The sequence below is a fragment of the Takifugu rubripes genome, chromosome 19, assembly GCF_901000725.2.
Source record: "Takifugu rubripes chromosome 19, fTakRub1.2, whole genome shotgun sequence".
NCBI classification, from domain to species: domain Eukaryota; kingdom Metazoa; phylum Chordata; class Actinopteri; order Tetraodontiformes; family Tetraodontidae; genus Takifugu; species Takifugu rubripes.
In genome coordinates, this window is record NC_042303.1 from 8646380 (window position 1) to 8670106 (window position 23727).

The following is a 23727-nucleotide window of genomic DNA, read 5'->3' on the forward strand; positions in this document are numbered from 1 at the left end:
GATATTTTATCCCAAAAGAGACTGTAGTAGCTGAATATTTTAAAATGTCCATCTTCCCATATCTGGAGGGGTTTAGAACAGGATAGCAAGTGGCCAAAAACGTGGACACGTTTTTCTCGTTCCTTTATGCAGTCATTTTATTTGTTTATAAATTGCCCGTTGTCACCAAAATCCTAATGGGAACAATTATTTCTACAAATTTATGTGAAAAACAACAAATTCATCAACAGAATCAGAAAGAGGTGCTTCAAAATTAGTTGCCAGATTTAACAAAATATAGAAAACAAATTCCTCTTGATTCAAAATGTTTATTAAAGGGTATTAAAAAGATCATTTTTCTTTTCAAGTTTCAAAATAACAACACTGGACAGATGGCTGTGAAAAAAATAAAGCAATGCATCATGGGTAAATGACATTGGTAGTTTTTTAATAAAAAATGTGTCCTTAATTTTTTAAAATTTAAATGACAAATGGCTGATTTTTAGGAATAATACTCCTAGAAACAGCGTGCCTTTTTTTTTTCTCTTCCTGAAACGACACATCTGATTTTCTGGAACTGGATTCTACAGCTGGAACAATCTAGATTTAAAGGTTCTGCATGTGGAGGCGCAGAGGGTGTGATGGCGGCACACAACATGTGGTTCTAACCAAGTTTACCTCTAGACAATGTGTAGTTGACGATACATGAAGTGCGTTATTGGAACAGGATGTTGCTGTCAACCAAAAGATAATAGAAATTCACATTTTAACCAGAACAGTTCATTTGCAGCCTGTGTCCAGTTTATTTCACACAATGATTCTTTGTAGTCACAATAATTCCAATTACTTATTTTATCACAGAATCTGAGTGATCAAATTATCAGGGAACTCCTGCAGCAACAGCTTAATTGCATCCTTTTGTCTGGCTAAAAGATCATCTGAATTAGACTCTAAATTTCCCCATAAAATAATTAAGTGTACAAAAAACTAAAAACAAAACAAAAAACAAACAAGCCACGAAACAAAAAACTAAACGTAAGCATTACCAAATGAAAATGTATGCACGCAGAATCAATAGTCATTTAAGGCAGGCCAGTTTCCAAGATAAAAGAGATACTGAGGACATCAGCATTTGGTGAAACTAATGATTTGTGTCATTTTCAATTGGTGCCCAACAAGTAATCAATGTTGTAAAACCCCACAGAAACACAGATAAGGCATTCATTAGAAATGGGCAGTGAAAATTGGCTTCGATCCACTGAAACATTAATATTTGAGAGGTTTTAGCCTTTATTATTAATGCGCCTAACTTCCCTTGCTACTTATGATTTAAAAAAAACAAAAAACAAAATACACACACTTAGTCAACATACTGCAATGAAAACATATGGAGCACTGGTGAGTGGGATTTTCTCTTGGTGACTCGGTTAGTAGAAATGGAAAGAAAATACAGACGGGGCGACGATGGCGTTTGGCGAGCTGGGATTATAAAGTCATATTGACGTCTGATTTTCTAATCCGACAATGACCAGCACAGACATTTACAGGGGCTAGTTAACTTGCACATCAGTACACGACGCACACAAAAACAATGTAAACTTAGAAATAAAACAAAAAACAGAAAAGGATCTGAAACGAAGCACAAGACTGTTAATATGGACGATAAAAATCATTTAGGAGGAAAAATATGGGGGACAAAATTCATTATTATTGCTTAAATGAACTTTTGTGACATTCTGCTCTCTCAGCCGGTAATCTCTGGCCACAGGCTGTGTGCCCACCAGGAGCTTCATTCATAGATCCACCAGAGCCAGACAGAGGCCTGTGACCTATACTGCTGCTCAGACTCCACAGCATTCACACCCACTTTGGGCACTTTTACACAAGGGGCTGGCCCCGTTCCTACCAACCTGCTCTCCAGCTCCGGAACATGCATTAAACTCAGCACAATTCAGCAAGTCACTTGCACCGAACCGCTCCAAACCAGGGCCAGAGTCCCGGTGGGCACCCAGCCATGATCCACGCCGCACCAGTGGAAAGGCCGGCTCGTTCGTCGGTCTCTGTGGTGGAATATCACCACAGATTCACAAACCCTGCCTTATTCAACCTCTGGAGGCAGACACCTTATGCCCCAGTGCTCGGAAGGTCGGCCGTATGTAAAATCATAGGGCACCTTGCGGTTCATCAAAATATCACAGTGTAGAGGGATGTGAGCTGAAGGCCCGTTCGCAGCGGGGAACAGAACAGGTTTCGGATCTCTGCTGGGCCTTTGCAATATTCCACAGAAAGACAACTCAAGGCAGAATGCAAAGGCCATGCGAGTAATCAGAGGACAGAGGGTGGAGCACTGGAGTTCAGTCCATGCTACGTGTTTCTAACGCTGACAAACATTTGCATTATCCACCACTCGTACTCTTCATACCAAACACATCCCATTTAAGTGTCACCTTTAACGTCGCCACGGGGAGACAGCAGGTTCTGGGCAGTATGTGGATCTGCTTTATCTGCAGAGTCTGAAACCCGATGTCCCGTCGGGGCCAGTGGGCTGGCGGATCACATGATTGTTAGGACGAACTGCTTCTGGTGTTTGCTGTGTGTTCAGACGAGTTGGCCTAAAGAAATGACAGCGAGGGTGTGTTCAGGTTCATTTCAAGAATCATTTATTTGCTTTATATATTGGCTGATCCTTAACTGTTTACCTGTCCTGGCCGGGATTGTCTAGAGGCGTCTCCCCCGAAGAAGCACTACCCAAAATCCTTCGTCGTGCTTCAGCATACTCGGCCTCCCGCTGGGCCAGCGACTTCATCTGCTGAGTGGGTCGGGATAGGGATGCCGGATTTCCAGAGGTGCCGTTGTTCGTAGGACGTTTTAGGATTCTGATTTGTGGCGGGGGCGCCGCAGGCAGGGAGTCATCCTGGATAACAATAGCAGTTCTAACAGGTGAACCACCAGAGCCCAGGTGAGTTTTCCTAATAATGTACGAGCAAAACAATGAAATGAGTGAAACCGTGTCACTGAGGCAATGTGAAGAAGATTTGGATAAGGTTGTTTGCTTACTTAGCTTCTTGATTTATTTTCAGTTTAGCCTCAAGTCTCCTCTCAATTTCCTATGTAGAAAGGAATATTTCACATTCAACAATGATAGAACTCACAAGGTTTGGAGCGAGCGGGTCAGAATTACAAAAACAGAACCAGCAGTATCGGATCCAGCGCAGCATTGCGGGTGTCGACAAGTGCAGCTCTTTTACACAGGATGTGGAGAGTCAGCAATAAAGTGTGTTTGAAAAACGTGTGTAATAATCTTCCCGGATCACCAAATTACATTTATGCAACCTGTAATCAAACCTGTAAATCGCTTCAGACGCAGTGTGAACACTAATTCCAGGAGGACCTTTACACTGGACTTCTCCACCGTTTAAGCAGTGCTTTAACCCACCAACACAGTTTAAAATAGACCATAATAATCATGCGGCAGAGTAACGCTACACCTCACTGTAGCGTGTAATTTCCGCAATGGGCAGGGCCAAAGACGGGCAATTATAAGGGAAAAGTGGACGCTGTAGAATATTACCTTGACACACACACACACACACACACACACACACACACACACACACACACACACACACACACACACACACACACACACACAAAATGACCTGAATCTGGTTTTAGCCCCCATTTCTCCCTATGAAGCAGTTCATTTCAGGCCTGATTGGAACGCAACCGGAACATACACAATGTTTATGTACACCAGCATCAGCCAACTACGGGGCACGTCATACCCATTCTGTCGTTGGTAGCTGTGAATCAGAAACACGGATTAACCTTGTTAACAGCGAGATACAAGGTGGACGATTCTCACCCCACTGTCCGCTGCTTCTTCCCAGCTCTCTGCAACCTCTTCATCCTCCATCTTTAGCACTAATGCTGGTGGGTTACCTGCTCGGATTCACTGGCTAAGTTATTATCCGCCACGCCTATTACATTAGACAGAGGGGACCACTGAATCGGACCCGCAGAAACCTCAATGCGAGGATTAAAATCGCCTACGCGGGGTATAAATGGAGTGATTTCTCAAAGCTTTTGTTGGCCTCGTGTTAGCCTGCTAGCTTAGCGTCCGACTGAGGGCCGAGTCGGTAGCTGCTGCTTTAAATCTGACGTCACATCCTCCTTGTAACTATTACATTTTGTGAATCAACAGACGGCCGCTGAAGGCGACAACAAACTAATCATATGGATTATATATATTGCCCGAACGCCATATTTAAGTTATAAACATTAGCTGTTGTTCGAGTCTGTCTATTGAGTTACAGAGGAAGGGGAAATGTTTCTTATACCTTATGTAGCATTAGCTTGCTAGCTACCAAGTTAAAGGCATTGCATCAGTTTCAAAATATAAATAATAACATATATTTTATTATTACAGTTAAATACTCAAAAATACTCAAGCAGGAAATATTTAATTCGTAAAGAGATCATTTAAAGGGAGACCGTTTAGATGTGAAACTGCAGGCGACCAATAAAACGAGATCAAATATGAGTTATTGAATTACAAAACATACATAAAATCGGAGAACTGACTACGTTCTGTGTTTCCTAATGTCAGGGGGACAAACTAAACTAAGACATCTATCCTGCGCACACGCAAACGGGTACGAGTACGTTAATGCGTCCGCAACGGCGCGATCATTTATGGACTAAAAGCTAAATGTTTCCATGGCAAATGATTCCCCTTCTATAAAAAATCGTTTTCGGTCTGAGGGAGTCCAGGGGTGGGTTGGATAAATATCTGGAACTTGGGCGCAGAGTTTTCGGCCCGGTGACGCCACTTGGTGCGGTTGCAGGAGCGCCGTTACGTTGCAGAGGACGCTGTTCTCGGGGTGGAAGATGGCGATTGTGTGGAGGCTGCCGAGGAACCTCCGGAGCTGATGCCGGGGGAGAGCACAGGACAGACTCACAACCTTTAGAAGAACACGCCAAAACTACGGTATCAACAATACTGTGTCATTATCAGAATGAGACGAGCCACATTAGGAGAAAATGATTTTGACTAATGCTAGTCCACTGACCCGTTCGTGAGCTAACGTTAGCATAGATTATCAGCAGCAGACTAGACCGAAGATGTCAGTTTGTATTCTCAGAAGGTACCGCTACATTACGATGCCTGACAATTTGATGGGCGTCAAAGTTAATCAGATAAATGGGAGGGGGGTTTGACAAGTAAGACATGTATGGATATAGTTAAACTATTGTAAGCTACAGATGCTTTGACGCTAGCTAACCATAGCTTTGGTTCCCGTAATGCTCTAACTAGCATTTGCTAATGCTACCTTATATTGTTGATTTAACGCTATTTTAAGTAATACATTGGTATTACTGGTTGACAAGGAGAGAAGTGGCCCTCAGCACAAATAATTTTTGTTCAGTGTTGTGACTGACGACGCATTCCCTGAATTCGTCACATTTCTTGTCATATTTGATAGCTAACGAGAGCTAGCCTATGTGGCTAACAATATACTGTAAGAAGAATGTGAGGACGAGCCTGTTTAAAGAAAGGGCACCACCCGTATCATACGACACATGTTAATCATTATTTACACTATAAAATCGTATATATGCAAAGTAGACATTTATGTGAGTGATTCTGAACTCGAAACTCCCCTGGTTCTGTCCTGATTTCCCATTATTTTTCATGCATAACCTAATAAATGCTCTTATCCAAAGATAGTCCAAATTTTTCACCTGTGTATTTTTATTCTTTGTGCATTTTGAATAGTCTTGCAGGTAGTCTGTCATGCAGCAAGAATTTCAGTTTTTGATTAAATATTTTAAACTGTCACGTCTAAATTAAGTAAACATTTGGTCCCCTTTTTATTTAATCAGTTAAAAATGTAATATTTACAAATGGCCAATTGACCAAAAGACAAAAATAAACAGTTTTACAAATTGTACACCGCAGTACTGAAAAATAAAATGCTCATTAAAAGTACTATTATATTAAAAATAGTTACACACAGAGTAAAATGCTCTGTAGTTTTATTTTTCCTCATTCCGATCAGTTTTTAGATCTTTCTCTAATTATATTATCATTTGATTTGTGTTTTCCTAAGTTAGCAAATGTGGATTTAGTTACTTTTAAACAGCCCATTCAAAACACCGATGTAACTGTCCAGAACACAGTAGCTGGTGGTTTTGGAGCACACGGCACTAGCATCTTTCTCTATGTCCTGACAGACAATAATGTCCCGCTTCCACGAGAATGAGGACGGATGCTTTGTTGCCATGGATACGGAAGATGACAGTGCAGAGCCTGCTGGGATAACCGACGAAGGAGAAACAAAGATGGGCTCCTGCCGACAAGAAGGAGACCTAGACAGCGGTGCCAAAGGAACGGGGAGAACAATGATGGAGCTGCCGGAGGAAGTTCTTGAATATATTCTGTCCTTTCTCTCACCTTACCAGGAGCACAAGACTGCTGCGCTTGTCTGTAAGCAGTGGTATCGTCTCATTAAAGGTACGCCGCTCGTGCCTGCGCCGCCATAAATAAAGCCGAGTCGGCGTTTCATTCAGGGCATTTAAAAGTCTCAATGTTTGCAGAAAACCGATAACCGTCCACCCCGAATTCTTCACGTTCCTGTTTCTTACGTGTTTGATCTGAATTAGGTGTGGCTTATCAGTGCTACCATGGTTTCTTGAGAGCTGTCCAGGAAGGAAATATCCAATGGGAAAGTCGCACATATCCGTACCCTGGAACACCCATCACTCAACGCTTTTCCCACAGTCAGTATATGCTGCTTTATAACTGTATGTGGGGGGGAAAAGCTATTTATTCTGAACAAAGAATGAGCGTCTGTCAAGTTAACACTTGTCATTTGATGTTCCTCAGAGGTTACAATGTAAACCATACGCCTTTTATTCTCTTTTTAAGCATAACATACCCCTGAAGATTATTTTTTCCACCTCATTTGTTTACTGTGCTACGCCTGGAACAACACAACTACTTTTTTGGGTTACAGGTGCATGTTATTACGATTCCAACCAGTCCATGTATGTGTTTGGCGGTTGTACACAAAGTAGCTGCAATGCTGCCTTCAATGATCTTTGGAGACTTGACCTCAACAGCAAGGAGTGGATCCGCCCTTTAGCCTCAGGTAAAATCCACCACGGCCAGTAGAAGGAGCAGAAATCGCCACCTCGTCCTTCTGACCTTGGGAATTTTCATTTATCTGCCTGTTACTGATGCAAATGTGTGCAGAGATCTGTAAATGTGTTCGCACATTTGGTGCCGAGTCCCAAGGGAGTGCACGTCGTAAATGTGCATGTGTGAGCTGCATCTGGTGACAAATCAGTGTTTGTGCATTTAACAGTGGCTGAAAAGTCTTCAGTATTTGGCTGTAAAAGCCAAATATTTCCTGCCAGAGGTCAGACAGCCTCTAAATTGGCTCCTTTTATGCTTTTTTGCTATAGCAGATCCTTAAAAACTTGTGGATTTCATTTCCTTTCACCTTTAGCGTGCACCTTTGTGAAATTGCACACGTCTTGCTCACAGAAATAGCTCTGTGCCCGTGATGGGGTTGCAAAATGCTTTCTGAGTGATAAAAATAACGCTCACAGGAGCCGTCGCACCATTGAGGCAAAGATCAAAGTAAAAAAGACCCATCTTTAATGGAATGCCCTTGAGGAGTAGAAACTGTCAAAAGTCACAATGTGCAAATGATTTCTTTTGGTTTCTTTTGAAACAAGAGCAGAAAACATGCGTTTACTCCTTTTGTCTTCAGGCTCTTATCCATCTCCAAAGGCTGGAGCAACTTTAGTGATGCACAAAGACTTGTTAGTGCTGTTCGGGGGGTGGACCCGGCCCAGCCCTTACCCCCTTCATCAACCCGAAAGGTTTTTTGATGAAATCCACACTTACTCTCCTTCAAAGAACTGGTGAGAGCTCGCGGATGTGGCTTTTTCCTTTCATGTGAATCGTTTTCATTCCCAACTTTGTGGCTTTTATTGACACGATTGTTCCTTTCAAAGGTGGAACTGCATAGTAACGACACACGGACCTCCTCCCATGGCCGGCCATTCTTCTTCTGTCATTGGAAACACCATGGTGGTGTTCGGAGGATCCTTGGGAGCGCGGCAAATGTACGATCGTCTTATGTAATTGCGCAATTCCCTAAAGTGAGAGGAATGAATGAATGAAAAGAGTCCGTTATATCCCAGTGACGCCAAACACAAATATTGTTCCGGAACCTGTCCAAATCTGTGTTAGTGAGCACTTCTCCTCCTCCAGGTTAGGTGTTTTCTTCCCAGAACTGAATCCCGGGTTTCACTTTACGGGGCAGATGGGGCACTGGGTGGGTGAGCTGGTTACTGATGTCACCGTCGTGGAGCAAGTGGCCCACGGTGGCAGTGGGGTTATGGTCTGGGCAGGCGTATGTCATGTCAATCACATTTTATTGGGGGCAGTTTGAAGGCAAAGGTACGTTGATGGGATCCTGAGGCCCATTATCGTGCCCTTCGCCCGCCCCCATCACCTCCCGCTGCAGCGTGGTAACGCACGGCCCCGTGTTGCAACAATCTGCACACGCTTCCAGGAAATGTGTTGCAACACCCAGTTCCTGCACCGGACGTGTCACCCACTGGGCGGGTTTGGGACACTCTGGATACGGCAGCAGCTTCCAGTTCCTCCAACGTCCAGCAACCTCGAACAGCCATTGAGGAGGAGTGAACATTCCACAGGCCGCCATCAAAAACCAGATGGACTCGATGCTAAAGAGATAAAAAACTGCACATTTTAGAGGGCATTTATAGTGTGGACCCCCTGTGAGGTGGGTGGATGAGCTCAGCACAGGAGATTTGCTCACTAACACATTTGTGAACAATATTTGAGAGAAATCTGCCTTTCTGTAGCTATAAATAATCTTGTGTCTTGGAGTTCGGCTCATGAGAAACAGGAGTAAATGAGCGTAATTAAAGTGAGCAGACATCATATAGTTGGTTTGAAGCTTCATATCCGACCTAAATTATGCTGTCATCCCTCACGTTGCCAATCAGGAGTAATGAAGTCTGGGTTCTGGATCTGGAGCAGTGGTCCTGGTCCAAACCAGCCATCGCCGGGCCGTCGCCTCACCCCAGAGGAGGCCAGTCACAGGTGAGAAGGCTCCTTTGTTAAAACCTCGAGTTATTCCTGCTGCTTTCCAGTTAAAATGGTAATTAAGAGGAAATCTGTTGTGTCTCATAGATCGTGATTGATGATCACACGTTGCTCATCTTGGGAGGCTGCGGGGGCCCAAACGCAGTAAGGACCCCTCCAGCTTATTTCCAGTCTTTTGCATGGGATTATGGGTGAATTCCCCCCGGCTGTGTCCTCATGTTTCTTGTGTTAAAGCTCCTGAAAGACGCCTGGCTTCTGCACATGGACGCTCGTCCATGGAGATGGCAGCAGCTGCAGGTACAGAACGAGGAGCACGGGGCCCCGGAGCTGTGGTGTCACCCAGCGTGTAGAGTAAGACTCTGTCCCTCACTCATTGTCCCATTGTGTGCACGTGAATGCGCATGCATGTGTTTTTTTCTTGCCCCTTCCTCCCCAGGTGGGCCAGTGCGTGGTGGTTTTCTCTCAGGCTCCGTCTGGTCGTGCCCCTCTCAGCCCAAGTCTCAACTCTCGGCCCTCCCCCATAAGTGCCACTCCCGCCCCCCTGGGCCCTGAGCCGCCCTCCCTGCGCTCTCAGTCCCCCGTCAGAAGTGGAGCTGCCGGCGTTGTCCTGGGGGCTGTTGAAGAGGCCCCGTGTGTAAACGGTCGCTGGGGGACGCTAAAACCTCGGCCTTCAGCCAGAGGGGGGGCCAGAGATGGGAGCCCTTCCTCGTCCCAGCAGCCGTCTCCGTCTCAAGGCCCGGAGAGCCCTCCTCTTCCTCCACTCCCCCCACTGTTAAACGGATCGTCCCCGTCCCCCCGGACCAGCCCAGCACAGGCTTTATCTCCTCCCTCTCGTGCTCACCCGCCTTCCACAGACTACGACTGGGAATCTTCCCCATCCGACGCTCAACATGCAGACATGCCCAGCAATGGCCTCCACACCCCCCCTCAAGGTTCCCCACGCACTCCCCCGGGAGCTGTTTCCCCCGCTGCATTGCGGCGAGGTCTGGAGGCGGTGAAAAACAAATCATCCCCTTCGCTTCAGACGCACGGAGTGTCTCCTGGAGGTGGAACTAGTGGCGGCGGGGGCCCACCTGGAACCCCACCATCATCCTCTTCCAGTCCTCCACCAGCCGCAGGAGTCGATGGACACGCTATCCCACCTATCGCACGACGACTAGGACATCACCCACCTCAGAGCTTAAACGTAGGGAAACCTCTGTACCAGTCCCTCAACTGTAAACCCATGCAGATGTATGTTTTAGATATATCCCGGGCCCAGTCTGCTGGGATGGTGTCCTGGAGAGTTTACGGAAATGGGACCCCCGCAGCGGTGACTGGACCACCTGAGACGAGTCTTCACACAGTGGTGCAAGGGAGGGGTGAACTCATAATCTTTGGAGGCCTCATGGACAAAAAACAGAATGTAAAATACTACCCTAAAACCAATGCCTTGTACTTCGTACGTGCTAAAAGGTAATGCAGCCGCAGGCGCCCGTGCGAATGCTCTTCTCTGTGACCGCACAAGGGAATTGACACACAAGGCCTTTTTCCTGTAAGAAGTATGGGAAAATTAACGAAAAAATAGTTTGATGTTCCGCTAGACATTACATTGAATTCACTTGTTCCTTACGCCTACTGCAGACATTCAAAATGGAATTATTTGCCGGTAGAAACACGTTTTTTTTGGGGGGGGGTTTTCCTCGATGGAGCACATGCAGTTCAGTGCATGTGTGAGAGCTGCGATGAGGGAAAGACTTGTCATGGAAAAAAAATAGGACTACCTTGCTTTTTGTATCACTTCAGTCTGCAATGTTTACATTTAAATAAAGCGTGTCTGTTATATGTGCACTGTGATGTTAAAAAGCTATTTGCAACAATGTCACGGGCAGGATGGGTGAGAGGTGTGGCGCTGTGCTATAACCAGTAAATAAATGCCACTGTAGCTCTGTTACAGTCCTGAAAAAACAACTCCCTTTGCTCTTCACTATGCCTATTATTTTGCTAGAGGCAAAATTCTGCACTTTATTAAACTCATTTTAATTGTTGGTTTATATATTCTAAATGCCAGTTTTAAAAAAACAGTTTTACCAGAACCATGTGAATATGAAGAGTTTTGCGTGTCTTGCAGATTTTAGTTATGAGCCTCGGAAAACCAGTCTAAAAGTCTGACTTGCGTTTTTTATAAGCTGTCGAAGATCGACACCCAGTGGTACAAAAGAGAATAATTTATTTGACCTCAGCTTTAACCTCATTACTAGTTCCAATAAAATGAGGCACTAAAAAAAGTGCCAGCTGTCACGTAACCTCGGTGGCGGTCATAATTGACCTTTGCACCGTCTTGCTTTGTTTTGGTTCTTAAATTGCACCTGGATCCTATCTTTGGCTGATAAACCTTGTTTGAGACACCCACTGGTGGTCAGTTGCTTCGCTCTTCTGTCCCTTCGTCACACTCCGCCCCCTCACTGACCAACAATAACCTTTTACCCAGAGAGCTCCCATAGGCCGCTGCTCAGCAGAGCCGTGTGATTCGTGCAGGATCGGGGATGTGTCGGTGCAGCAGCCGGGGCTCCAACGGTATTGGCTCTGACCCGAAGCTCTGGGTGGACGCTTTGACAATGAATGTGCTGAGAACTCATGTTTACAGTGATGGGGGAGAGAGGAAGCGGGAGCAGCTCTCAATGAGTTTGTGAATGAAGGAAGTAAATCCAAAAGGTGAGCATTTAATAGGTTGTAACATTAGCATGTAACATTAGCAATTCTGTACTGTTTATCTCTATGAATATGAATGAAGCATGGCATTTGACAGGATACTGTCAAGTGATTTGTGTGACGTGCTGACAGATTTATGCAATGTCCTCTTTCTGTTCTGCTAAAGTCCATGTTGATAGACATTTATAGCCTGTCTGCAGTATAACAGACTCTTACTTGACCTAACAAATGCATGCAGAACAACGTCACTCATGAAACTTGCAACAACTTACAAGGATTTGTTCTGTTGCAGATGGCGGCTGTACCGCTAACGTCCTGATAGTCCAGGAAGTTGACAGACACGGCCCCAGAAGGACACTAATGGCACAACATGCAATCAGAAGCGATTGGTTTTAGTTGATCATTTCCATACCAAGCGCAACTGATCCTCACCATCTACTCCTCAGGGATGACTAGTGCTCCGTTTCTGCAGCCCTCGGAAGAAGAGGCTGTTTTCGATTCCCAGTCTCCCCAGAGGATGCCACCTGCGGCGTCCTCCGTCCCCCGTGGTGCGTTTGGACGCTCCTCGCCACCTCCAGCCATCTGGCCGCCTTTCGACTTTGTGCTGGGCGCCTTTGCCTGTTGCGTCGCTTGCGTTTTCACTAATCCCCTGGAGGTCGTCAAGACCCGTCTGCAGCTTCAGGGGGAACTTCGTTCCCGGGGCTCCTACCAGAGACACTACAGAGGGGCCCTGCAGGCACTCTGGGTGGTGGGCCGCACAGACGGGCTGCGTGGCCTGCAGAAGGGGCTCTCAGTTGGGCTCATCTACCAGGGCGTGATGAATGGTGTAAGGCTGGGGTCCTACTCCTATTGTGAAGCTCTGGGTATCACCTCCTACCACGGGGGCAGTCTCCTGTCAGGAGCAGGGGCCGGAGCCCTGGGTGCCTTCATTGCCTCCCCTGCCTACTTGGTACGTAAATATTCTTATTTCAACTTTTTTGCACGCCTAAATAATGTGTACCTTAAATTAGCACCTAAAACAGAAGCTCTTATTGAGTATCCAGGTGATCGTAGCAAAGCGCTTCAATCCAGCAGAACCGGGCTTTGATTCTCTTGCCTGAAGATGGTTCGTCTCTCATTCTTTTGTATTCTTTGTCTTCATCTTTTAAATGCATATCTTGATGTCCAAGGGCAAGCGTAATACGCTATTGCTTCAATTGTTTGGTCCATGTTTACTGACCAATCACAGGCTTTTAAAAACCTGAACCTTTGGTGGAGGTGTGAATGAGGGCATGTGGGCATGGAGCTAAGCAAGTGTCCCTAGATAGTTGGTGCCTTAGTCCTCCTACTCTGGTTAGTGTTGGATAAATGGGTTCCTTCACTCCCTCTCAAACTCTCCTGAGTGTCAGTAATATAAGTGCAGCTGCTCTGGATTGAAGCTTTGGACATCCATGCAGCCAGTGACTCATAGAAAGGTTGCACCCTAAGGTGACACTGACAGCAGAATCTAATTTGATTTACAAATTATTGCCAACTCCATTTCTATACATTTAAAATTTAGTTCAGCCCCCTTCAGAGACATGGGTAGCTGTAAATATTCCCAATTTGATGAGAAAACAGCAGGTAACAATGAAAGGTTTTCTCTCATATCATTTTGTTCTCCGCTCGACACAGGAAGCATCAATCATCAGGTCCTCAAAGTGTCAAAAATCAACCGACACAAAGAGTTGGTTCCACTCATCTACATTCAAAGTGCTGTTGTGTAAACTGCTGCAGAAAGCCACAACCATGATTACTTCAAAACTGAGTTAATCAACAGGCAGGTAAACTGCAGAGAACAAAACAAACAACACAGGAAGATGACACGGCCACTATCTTCCGAGGTGTCTATCGCACAAATAACACAACAGGTTAATGCAAACAGCTCGGATGTTAAAGGTCGCATCACAACCTGTAACACCAGAACGTACGACAGGCCCGCTGCAAATACTGTGACATAAAGACTTCAGTGTGTGCCCAGGTCATCTGTATCACAGACTGTCACATAGACGGAGCCCACAAACACAGCGGCTCTGTTTCAAAGCAGTTTCTATTTTAACCAGCATGATGTGCACCAGTATGTGTGCAGTGTCGGGTTAGTCGCAGGTCACCGTTTCCTCACATTCACCCCGGGACGCCAAGTGTCTCTGGATTTATCATTTGTCCCTGTTATTCTTCTTCTTTCTTGGCTCTTAATCAATACAATTGAAAAGTATCCAAACTTTTACATTCTCACGCAAAGACAAGGTCAAAAGACGTGTTTGTCTACAAGGAGTTTGTTATACATACATACACACACACACACACACACACACATATATATATATATACACACACACATATATATATATATATATCTCACAATTTTTCCAGCCGATGCCTAAAATAGTGCTTTTGGCTGTGTGCTGTTGGCAGTAAAGAGGAGGAGAGCTGAAGGTCACGCTGTTGTCACCGCCGGAGAAGCTTCAGGGATTAGCGCTGTGGCCGCCACGGCGGTTTGATTGGCTGAGACTTCTCTGGCGTCGCGTCGGTTATCAAATATTGTCAAACCCCCAGTTGTTTGCTAGATTTACCCGTGCTGGCAGGTGACCCACAGCCTGTGACATATGATTGTATCTGTGCCTCCAGTATGAGTTCAACATTAAACCATGCGCGGTGTGTTTTCCTCATAGGTCAAGACGCACTTGCAGGCTCAGACTGTAAAATCTATCGCCGTAGGTCACCAGCATAACCATCTGGTAAGACGACCATACCCCCCACCCCCCCCCACCCCCCGAGTCATCTGGTGCCATGTGTCTTTGGAATTTAACAGATGAAACCAGTTCCGCTGTTTTTATTTCAGGGGGTGGCTGATGCCTTCGTCACCATCTACAGAAGAGAAGGGTTAGTGGGTCTCTGGAGGGGTGTCAATGGGGCGGTGCCTCGCGTCATGGTGGGATCAGCTGCTCAGCTGGCGACCTTCTCCTCCGCCAAAGACTGGGTGACGCGTTCCCAGGTACACGTGAGAAGCCACTGACGTTTCCACAGCACATGGAAAATAACTGTGGCGGCCAATCTGTCGTCTCTTACACAGTGGCTGAGTCCGGACACCTGGCTCACGGCCCTGGTAGCCGCAATGGTCAGCGGCGTGGCCGTGGCCGTCACCATGACACCTTTTGACGTCATCAGCACGCGTCTCTACAACCAGCCGGTGGACGAGTCTCACAGAGTGAGTGGAGACAAAAGACTGCGTTGATCCAAAACAAAACCAGAACGAGCACATTTTGCTGAGCTGCTGTGTGTTTTGCTCCCTTTAGGGACGTCTGTACGCTGGGTTTTTAGACTGCATGCTGAAAGTGTGCCAAGCCGAGGGTCTGCTGGGGTTGTATAAAGGGATGGGCCCGGTCTTCCTACGTCTGGCTCCACATACAGTTCTCAGCATGCTGTTCTGGGACCTGATGAGACAACAGGCGATGAAGAACAGTCAGAACCACAGAAGCAGCTAGGAGTCCACAAACAGAAGGATTTAATGGACTGATTAAAAAAAGGTTCAGTGTGAAGGTTCATATCACTCCCGTCTGTACTGTAAATATAAACAAGACCCAGCAGTTGATGATCTTAGCTTAGCTTAATTAACCCAAATGTCCAACTGTTACAAAGTACGTGCACGTACGCTTGCACAACATTTAAATTTCACTGGCTGTGTCAGTGTAACTGAGCAGTACCTTTAAGGTGTTGGTAGTTGTATGATCCAGGGTGAACATTATTTTGCACTAATCCTTCAATGTGCCTGACTGAGGGAAGATAATTGATTTTGAGTCACATGACCAGTTTAAGGGCTTCCTCTTGATTGTAATCAGTGTAATCAGTAACCCCAGTTGCTTTGGCTTACATGTGTGAGTCGAGGTGTCTAATCAGAGGGTTTTTGTATACTTAAAACACGCTTAACCAATGATCGGTTACATGAATCCAATAATGGTAAGTTAATACTTACGGCCCTGCATTATAATGATACTTTATCACAGTAGATGATTCCTTACATGAATTTTAAATCAAAATGAGATTTTACTTTGACCATCGTGAGAGGCCAATTGATTGCTTTGTTTGCCTAATCGAGATTGCGAGAGCATTTGGTGCCTTTACAATCAGGAAATGATCACACCAGCAAAAATAAGGAACCCTCCAATGACGTGTGACCTTTGACCTTTGACACTCAAACACGGTCAGGGAACACAAAGGGAAGGAAACAGGATGGAATGTTGACCTCTGATCAGTCTGGTGGTCTGATTTAGCAGAGAGACGTCGTCTTTGCCACTGATGAACATGTTTCCGTTCTCCTGGATCTTGAGACCTTCTGACGCGAAGCAAATTAGTTTGAATCCAGTAGACAGTTGTTTTCAAGGTGAGGTTTCTTTTTAATGGCAATAAAACTTTCCTCAGTGGAGACTCTTTCTGTTTATTCTGGACACGTTTTTGGGTTGATTTTTTTTTTTGTTTGTTTCGAAGGTGTTGTGGGTGCATGTGGAATATCAGTGCTATGCAATTTGATGAGACTTTATCATTTCACTCAGACATGCGGGTGAGTTTGTTCTATGGAATTACAGAGAGGTCAACAAAACATTGGATTTAGAAGAAAGCGCACATTTAAAATCTAACTAAATTTACAAAGAATTGGTGATTTTTATGTGAAACCTGTCAGCCTCAGCAATATTTGATGGGCTCCGATCTTTCTGATCCGAAGGGGAGGTGTTTCTTTTTTGGCGTCTTCATATTTTCTGCTCTCAGGGATCGTGAAAATGATGATAGTCGACAGAGGTTGCCGTTGAGTGGCAGCCCTCTGAGGAAATGGAGACGCGCTGGTCAGTTTTGGTGCCTTGTGATGCTCCTGTCTCTGGTGGGCCCCAGGGTTTCTTCTCTGATAGTGCTGGAGTTTTGCCTCAGAGCTGTTTCTGCCTGGGCATCAGCAGGACTGGTGAGTTCTCCCACCATGCAACCCAGTCGACAGGCTGTCCAATCCCAGTTTCAGGTCTCGCTATTTCCATGTTCTCCCTGCCTGGCTACAGGATAAACATGGCAGGGGGCTAAATCTGCTCCTCATCCAGTGCCAATTTTCCCTCGGATGCAGCCTCACCTGCATTCTGGACTTCCTCCATCAGGGGGCTCTGCACAGCTCCCTCAGCCTGCTGCTGGCAGCAGCTCTCAGCTGGATGCTGGCAAGTGTCGTCGACAGTCTGTGGGTCCATGTGGCTCAGCTCTACCAGCTGCACAGCACACAGCGTAACTGTGGGAAATGTATCACCCTCTTGACCTCTGGACATGCCATACTGGCTTCGTTGCAAAGTGTGGTTATTTTGGCCTTTGCTCTGGGAATTGTGGCTTCCACCAATACAGTTTCTGACCACTTCTTGTCCCACAAAGATGCCTTGAAGTTTTGGACTCCACTGACACTCTGCTACACTGTGCTGCTGTTCTACATTCAAGGTGATTGTCATGCCGTTGACTTTTTTTCTTCTGAGCTTTATTTTGACTGGAATATAGAATTTATTGGAGGATACTGGAAATTAAATAAACTAAACAAAGATGCACTTAAAAACACACAAATATCTCAAGCTGTGAAATACCCATTTAGGTTTGTGTGTTTTGATTCACAGAAGAGCAAAATCAACAAACAGGTCTGGAGGCCCTTTTACACTATGTCGCATTAAGACTGGGAGCTTTATTGGTCCTCATGCTGATGGTGGGAGAGTGGACAGATGTCCTCCATGTCCTCATTGCCTTCCTGGGAGAAGCAGCCTGTGTTCTGCCATCGCAGGACCTGCTGCAAAGTGTGCTGGAGGTCTGTATGAATTGTATGAGGGTCACACCTCACATTTTCTTTGCATTTCAGGGATTGTTTCTTTAGTGCAATTTTAAAAAGGTGTGTGGAAATGTTGACCAGGACTATTCAAACATGCATGGTTTTTAGTTCTAGGAAATAAATGAATAATTCTCTTTTCCAGGAGGAAGAGGATGAGGAAGTTTTAGAGGAGTCAAATTTCACAACAAGGGAGCGCCAGCGGAAACCGTCTCCAGAGGATGGCCAATGAGTTACCTGCCTAGATTTTTGCCTATAATTAATGATAATTCATTATTTTAAATTCAAGAAAGAAGAAGAAACACTTTGACTGTAAATCCTTTAAAAACATATTTATAGTCCAGTGTGTAAAAAGGAGAAATACACATATATAAATATAATTGCTTCTGGATACATGTGAGATTATTTATGAAGAGCAGGGAACTATGTAATAATGTAACAGCAAACTATTCATGTGCAGCTGTAGCACCGTTCGAGAAACAAAAACATGTTTTTTAGGGTTCTCTCAAGACCGCCAGTCCTCAAGTTTCATGACAAAATGTTAAACACGTTCTGCTTCTGAGGTTGATTAAATCATTTTGTTCTGAACTGAGGAGCATTTCTGAGAAGAAATCACAAGTTTACTGTAAATCAGGACAACTGCCCTCTTTAACAATGCAGCCTGGTTGTTTCTCCCATGTGCTTCCTGCTCATTTCCCTTTGTTCTCTTACCACATCTGCCTTGTTCACCCAAACTCAGAACTGAAGTTGGGGGAAGGGGGGGTGTAGTGGAGTTATTGATTTATTTGACATTCGTACTGCATAAACACTGAAGCGCTCCGGAGAGATGGATGAGGGTTTGGGCTTTGGTGGGGGGGCGGAGCCTGTGGCTGTGGGGATTGTGTCATCAGGAGGCATGCTCCCTCCTGCATCTGTGACATCACTGCAGCATTCCTTTCCACAGAGCTGGAACAACTGAGAACCCTATCAAACTTCTCATCTCCTGTTCGCTCTCTCTCGCACATTCTCGCCTTCCTCTTTAGTCAAACACTCATCGGATCCTCAGTCCATGTTCACAAATCGGGGAGTAGGTTTCCGGCTTCAGACAAACCCATAATATTCTTCCTTTGTTATTGCTTCACTCTGGGGGAAGCAGCAAACACAACACAACGGCTTTTGTCACGGCTCTTGCAGATATGAGCCTGAGGCCCCCTCCTCTCTCCTCTCCATACCCCAGTGCACGTAGCCGCTCTTGCACAATCACATTTGCAAAGAAGCCGGACAGTGACAGAATGGGATGAAGTCCACTTATAGTCTTTGAAGCAGAATCGCACATATCGACGCAGCGATAGTGAGTCAATGAAATAATGCAGTGGGGGAAGGGAAAAAGGAAAGAGGGAAAGGGGAAAAAAAACAAGGCAGACTCAAGAGGGAGGTAGGGAAAATAAAGCTGACAGAACAATAAGGCAGAGCTGCACAGGAGAGAAAGAACAGAGAGGGAGATACAGAGAAGTGCTGGATCAGGCAGGTACAGTCACCTTCTGCTGCATGTTAGGAGATCAAGGAGTGGCTGGTGACTGTGTGTTCACTCTGTAGAAGTTCATAACCTTTATGGCACCCTTCATGATGCTTTATATCATTTTTCCAAATGCCAGTTTGCTTGGTTGAGATTGCTCAACAGTTGAAATCCTTCCTGCAAGTGTACGTGCACGCTGGCCAGTGTGTGTGTGTGTGTGTGTGAGAGAGAGAGAGTCAGTGTGTTTTCCTGCCAAGTTTTCATAATACACAAATGTGTCATGTTTTTTGCCCCACTTCACCCGGGATTAACTGTTCACCTTTTACGGTTGTGAGGGAGGTGGTATTGTCAGTCAGCCGGAGAAGGAGGAGGAGGGGTCACTGGATGAGATCTGGGGAGGGAGGTACAGAAGGAAAAGGAGTGGCCTTGGGTGATAGTCGCACTCTCATTACTGGAGTAAAGAGTTCTTTCTGTGGAAGCTTACAGGAGGGAAAACAAACCAGGAGTTGGAGCTTCAGAACCAGGGAAGGGGATTCTTTATCCAGGTTTGTCCCACGTATGTCAGGATAGACTTCAGCCACAAGAAAGTTTATATGGGATTCAGATCTCTGCTTTGTCCAGATTCATTCATTTTTGTGGCAGCAGTGTCGGTACAGTGGGTGTGTGCACTTATTAAATATTGCAGGGAAAGACAGGTTAAAAAGGTCTGTTTCACAAAACAATCCACTAAAGTAATAAAGGCATTTTATTGTATGTTACTGTCACATTGCACAGAGCTGAGAGTAGATAACAATAGCTGTGTCCTTTTTCTCAGGGTTGTGGGTCTCATACGGCCATGGCATCTGCAGCTCCACAGAAGAGAATGGTGTCTTCCTTCTTCATCACTTTGGCATCTCCTCATCGAGCTACTGTGACACAGCAGCAGCCCGTCCTCCAAGCCCACAGCAGTCCTGCCTGTGACACACAACACACGGCCGTGCGAGTTCATCCGGGTGACAGCATCCCTTCTGCCAGACGTAAGAAAGAGGACTGCTCACAGCCCGGGACTCAAGGAGGGTTAGACAGCAAAGGATGGAGTCCTGCAGCGGCCTCGGTCCCAGTGTTTCCTCCACAGAGCCCAAAACCCACAGAACCGGAGTGCAGCCGAGGAAATCCACGAGAAGGTGACTGCAAAGCTGCAGGTATTTGTCAAAAAATCTTCTTGACTAAAAAATACTCTAAAGAATTAACACACTCACTGACCTACATGTATTCAAAAGTCTGTTTTTAATCATGTAATAAGATAATGAAACCATGCTTGACTCATTTTGGGGGGTTTTCCTGCCTGAAACAGATGTAAACAGAACTGCCATCAGGTTTTTGTCTCCTGAAGCAACTGTATGACATTTGATAAATTACCTTTTGGCTTTAAGGATTAGTGAAAGGAGAGTTCCAAAACCCTTAAGCTGGATTCTTGTTGCACAATGCATTGTGGGTAATGCAAGTCTCATGTTTTATCGCTGAGGAAGAAGTGCGAGATGGGTTTTTGACGTTGACTTTGAGGACATTAGATTATAAAAAGAAAACTTAAACATGCTATATGTTGTAAAAAATATATAATTTCTGGCAAAACAGATCATCTTCCTCCTCCTCCTCCTCCTGCTGCCTTGACTTCATCTCTGGAAACCTCGATCTCCCAAGAATCAGCACTTCCCCCACCTCCTCCTGTCCAAGCAAATGTCCCCCACCCTCTGACCCCAGGTCAGCATCCAGTTTACAACAGAGAGGTATGCAGACCTGCAAAATGTACATTTCCTCCACCCATTTTCACAGATCGCTGCCATTTATCTTTGAAACGCTTCACACTGTTGCCGGAAAATGTCCAGAGAGAATCACAATAACCATCATGGTCGCTTAGACTCATCTCCTAGGTGACTGTAAAAATGTATTTATGGTGAAACATGTATCTGAAATGAAAAAAATAATTAAATTACTTTTGTAAATGATTTCCTATCTTATTCTAAAATTCTAATTATACAATTTCCTAATGTTTTGCAATGTTGTGTATTATATAGCTAGGACACGTGATATACTGTATACTGTTGTAGGGTTATTTAATGATCTTGGTCATTAGCATTAAACATGTCTGTTTTACATTCAGATAATGAGTTAATATAGTTTTATACTGACAGTGTGTTTTGCATTTAAGGTGCAAACAAAGACACCAGCCAGTAGGTTTAATCAAGAAAAACAATCACATGGGATTCATAAGAATGGCCAAGATACAGACAGCGTGAACAAAGGTGACCTTCCACACATACCGGTTGGACTTTAGATGTCTGTGCTCCGACAACATTGTTCTAACCTGTTTTGCCGTTTGTGTTTGTGGGAGCTGCAGAGGTGTGTGGCTTCTGTCGGAAACCCGTGGCTCTTTCTGAACCTGCAATAGAGGCCTTGAACAGGACGTACCACGATGGCTGCTTCCAGTGTAGGTCTTGCCACTGTCCCCTGGCTGGGAAACAGTACTACAACAAAGCAGGAATCCCGCTGTGCACAGACTGCTACCAGGTGAAGTCAACACAGCCTCGGCTACGTCAGCGAAACTCAACACAAGCTACTGAAAATCCTCCATGATTTGTGTTGATGTTGCTCTTTGAAGACATGATTTCTGTACTTCCTTAAACTGTGGCAACTGCAACCACTGCTGAGCTTATGGTTGTTAAGTGCAGCAAAAAGCAACAAGATAGAAGTTTTTTAAGCAAAAACGAATGAACGACTGACAAAGATTGCCTGCATTTCTTAAATCTGCTTTCCTTTTTCCCTCAGGCCAGCCTGGAACTTTGTTGGGCTTGTGGTGATGCCATTACAGACAATGTGGTCCGTGCACTGGAGCGAGCATACCATGTTGCTTGTTTTACCTGTGCCACATGCAAACAGCAAATTGGAGAGCAAGCATTTGCTCAGGGAGAAGTCGGAGAAGTTTATTGCCTTGAGGATTACTACAGGTTGATATGAGTTTTAGACGATAATTAAAAATAATAACAAGGTTCCTAACATATGTTTTCTTCCCTCTAAATTACGCATTAAGGAAGTATGCTCCAAAATGCAATGCCTGCAACCACTCAATCATTCCAAAAGAAGACGGCACTGACAGCTACATCGTCGAGTGCCTGGGGCGCTCCTACCATGAGAACTGCTACAGATGCCAGGTAGGCAATTAATGAGCAAACAGTGTTGCGTACAAACCCACCGACAACACAGATGCGACCTAAAACGCCATTGTTCACTGTGTTTCCTGCAGGTCTGTGTCATCCAGCTTTCTCCAGAACCAAATGAACATGGCTGCTATCCTTTGGATGGGAGGATGCTTTGCAAGGCCTGTCATCTCAGTCTGATTTCTGGCCAGCTCTAATAAAAAACAAACAACCCCAAACAAACAGAAAAAAACCTTTTTTTTCATATAATACAATAATGGAAGTCATTTTAATCATATATCGAGCTTTTCATGCATCCTATTCTTCTTTCACTTGATTTGTTTTGCACTCCATAACCATACAAAATGCACCATATAGAGTATTTATGAATCAAATTATTACGTATAATAAATATCACTACCCATTTTACAACAGTAAAAAGATACTCTCTATAAAAAAAACAATTAAATTATAGTAAACAAATATATATTTTATCACAAGATATACTCAAATTTAAGCCTATAATCCCCATACCGCAGGCACATATATTAAATACAGAATAGGAGCTTTTATAGAAGTGCACAATCCAAAAGAAGACATTATGGACCAAAACTTGAAGATGCATTGAATGTGAATCTAATGGCATCCACAAGATCACTGGACTTCTGCTCGGCAGAATTCTTCACATTTAGTGATAAAATAAAAGACTCAATTAGACCGCCACTGAGTTATTTAATTTAACCTTTGTATCTCAAAAAGAGGAACTTTTCATTTATGTGTGTTTGAAAACATTCAATAAACCTTCTTTTTTTTCAAAATACTTGTAATTTTTATTATCATTTTTATACCCAGCAGGTACAATACATAAATCCATATATATTTCATATTTATACGGGTACAGTAATATTGTACACTGTACGTTTTGCATTACCCATCACACATCATATCAATAAACCATTATTACACCTTTGAGTTAAACTGATTCTAGATATGGCTCTGATGTAGTCAGGGCGTGACAGGGCAAAATCTTAACGGCATTATGGAAAACACATTAAATAGTCAGACATAATTGCAGCTATACACAAAACATTGTACAAAAAGTGACCACAAATTGTAGCATCTTGCGTGTAATTACATGGAAATGTTTAAATCCATACGTATCATTACTTTCATTTTAACTAAAACCTTTTTTCCTCTTTTGCTCCCTTATATGGGACAAACAGTTCTTATTTTCATGCAACTAAAAGCAAAGAGAAGAAACACAGTCCAGTTGACAGAGAAAACTACCTTGGATACGATGACCTGGATGATTGAGAATCTACACAGACTAAAAGCAAATAAATATATTTTACTTTGTAAAAATGCTTTATTCACAGTGGACATTTGG

General features: G+C 44.5%; 5 protein-coding genes across 6 annotated transcripts; 4 read left to right on the forward strand and 1 right to left on the reverse strand.

The window, feature by feature from the left end:
- Window positions 1–110: 110 nt before the first annotated feature.
- Window positions 111–4109, reverse strand: LOC101066825 (SUZ domain-containing protein 1-like). Its single transcript, XM_003973271.3, has 4 exons — window positions 3845–4109; window positions 3037–3086; window positions 2679–2948; window positions 111–2591 (listed from the first exon to the last, which is right to left on the reverse strand). The coding sequence occupies exons 1-4, from the start codon at window positions 3893–3895 to the stop codon at window positions 2480–2482; spliced, it is 483 nt and encodes a 160-aa protein (XP_003973320.1). The 5' UTR covers window positions 3896–4109; the 3' UTR covers window positions 111–2479.
- Window positions 4110–4297: 188 nt separating this feature from the next.
- fbxo42 (F-box protein 42) lies at window positions 4298–11080 on the forward strand. Its single transcript, XM_003973226.3, has 10 exons — window positions 4298–4969; window positions 6217–6496; window positions 6646–6762; window positions 6999–7133; window positions 7761–7914; window positions 8008–8118; window positions 9031–9127; window positions 9218–9274; window positions 9365–9481; window positions 9567–11080. The coding sequence occupies exons 2-10, from the start codon at window positions 6223–6225 to the stop codon at window positions 10587–10589; spliced, it is 2085 nt and encodes a 694-aa protein (XP_003973275.1). The 5' UTR covers window positions 4298–4969; window positions 6217–6222; the 3' UTR covers window positions 10590–11080.
- A 582-nt stretch (window positions 11081–11662) lies between these two features.
- On the forward strand, window positions 11663–16262 carry slc25a34 (solute carrier family 25 member 34). The gene is made up of 6 exons (XM_003973272.3): window positions 11663–11824; window positions 12114–12770; window positions 14512–14577; window positions 14682–14834; window positions 14913–15047; window positions 15136–16262. The coding sequence occupies exons 2-6, from the start codon at window positions 12270–12272 to the stop codon at window positions 15322–15324; spliced, it is 1044 nt and encodes a 347-aa protein (XP_003973321.1). The 5' UTR covers window positions 11663–11824; window positions 12114–12269; the 3' UTR covers window positions 15325–16262.
- LOC101067276 (transmembrane protein 82-like) lies at window positions 16082–18260 on the forward strand. The gene is made up of 6 exons (XM_029826544.1): window positions 16082–16220; window positions 16325–16397; window positions 16604–16790; window positions 16882–17299; window positions 17470–17654; window positions 17818–18260. The coding sequence occupies exons 1-6, from the start codon at window positions 16136–16138 to the stop codon at window positions 17902–17904; spliced, it is 1035 nt and encodes a 344-aa protein (XP_029682404.1). The 5' UTR covers window positions 16082–16135; the 3' UTR covers window positions 17905–18260.
- A 770-nt stretch (window positions 18261–19030) lies between these two features.
- On the forward strand, window positions 19031–23160 carry fblim1 (filamin binding LIM protein 1). 2 transcript variants are annotated; one of them, XM_011613835.2, is made up of 8 exons: window positions 19031–19179; window positions 19982–20348; window positions 20782–20933; window positions 21356–21449; window positions 21545–21714; window positions 21973–22151; window positions 22235–22355; window positions 22448–23160. In XM_011613835.2, exons 2-8 carry the CDS (start codon window positions 20003–20005, stop codon window positions 22556–22558), a joined length of 1173 nt encoding a protein of 390 aa, XP_011612137.1. In that variant the 5' UTR covers window positions 19031–19179; window positions 19982–20002; the 3' UTR covers window positions 22559–23160. The 2 variants fall into 2 exon arrangements, with proteins under 2 accessions (XP_011612137.1, XP_011612136.1); XM_011613834.2 differs by lacking the exon at window positions 19031–19179 and adding an exon at window positions 19552–19712.
- The last annotated feature ends 567 nt before the right edge of the window (window positions 23161–23727 follow it).

Excerpts from the sequence above, each read along its gene's own strand:
- LOC101066825 (XM_003973271.3), bottom strand. The coding sequence starts at position 3,895 with ATGGAGGATGAAGAGGTTGCAGAGAGCTGGGAAGAAGCAGCGGACAGT. Across the intron at positions 2,949-3,036 it reads AAAATAAATCAAGAAGCTAA|GAAAACTCACCTGGGCTCTG; the intron begins GTAAGCAAACAA and ends GTACATTATTAG. Across the intron at positions 2,592-2,678 it reads GACAATCCCGGCCAGGACAG|GCCAACTCGTCTGAACACAC; the intron begins GTAAACAGTTAA and ends TCATTTCTTTAG.
- fbxo42 (XM_003973226.3), top strand. The coding sequence starts at position 6,223 with ATGTCCCGCTTCCACGAGAATGAGGACGGATGCTTTGTTGCCATGGAT. Across the intron at positions 6,763-6,998 it reads CACTCAACGCTTTTCCCACA|GTGCATGTTATTACGATTCC; the intron begins GTCAGTATATGC and ends TTTGGGTTACAG. Across the intron at positions 7,915-8,007 it reads TACTCTCCTTCAAAGAACTG|GTGGAACTGCATAGTAACGA; the intron begins GTGAGAGCTCGC and ends TTCCTTTCAAAG.
- slc25a34 (XM_003973272.3), top strand. The coding sequence starts at position 12,270 with ATGACTAGTGCTCCGTTTCTGCAGCCCTCGGAAGAAGAGGCTGTTTTC. Across the intron at positions 14,835-14,912 it reads ACTGGGTGACGCGTTCCCAG|TGGCTGAGTCCGGACACCTG; the intron begins GTACACGTGAGA and ends TCTCTTACACAG. Across the intron at positions 15,048-15,135 it reads CGGTGGACGAGTCTCACAGA|GGACGTCTGTACGCTGGGTT; the intron begins GTGAGTGGAGAC and ends TGCTCCCTTTAG.
- LOC101067276 (XM_029826544.1), top strand. The coding sequence starts at position 16,136 with ATGAACATGTTTCCGTTCTCCTGGATCTTGAGACCTTCTGACGCGAAG. Across the intron at positions 16,791-16,881 it reads CCTGGGCATCAGCAGGACTG|GATAAACATGGCAGGGGGCT; the intron begins GTGAGTTCTCCC and ends GCCTGGCTACAG. Across the intron at positions 17,300-17,469 it reads GCTGCTGTTCTACATTCAAG|AAGAGCAAAATCAACAAACA; the intron begins GTGATTGTCATG and ends TTTGATTCACAG.
- fblim1 (XM_011613835.2), top strand. The coding sequence starts at position 20,003 with ATGGCATCTGCAGCTCCACAGAAGAGAATGGTGTCTTCCTTCTTCATC. Across the intron at positions 22,152-22,234 it reads TGCCTTGAGGATTACTACAG|GAAGTATGCTCCAAAATGCA; the intron begins GTTGATATGAGT and ends TTACGCATTAAG. Across the intron at positions 22,356-22,447 it reads AGAACTGCTACAGATGCCAG|GTCTGTGTCATCCAGCTTTC; the intron begins GTAGGCAATTAA and ends TGTTTCCTGCAG.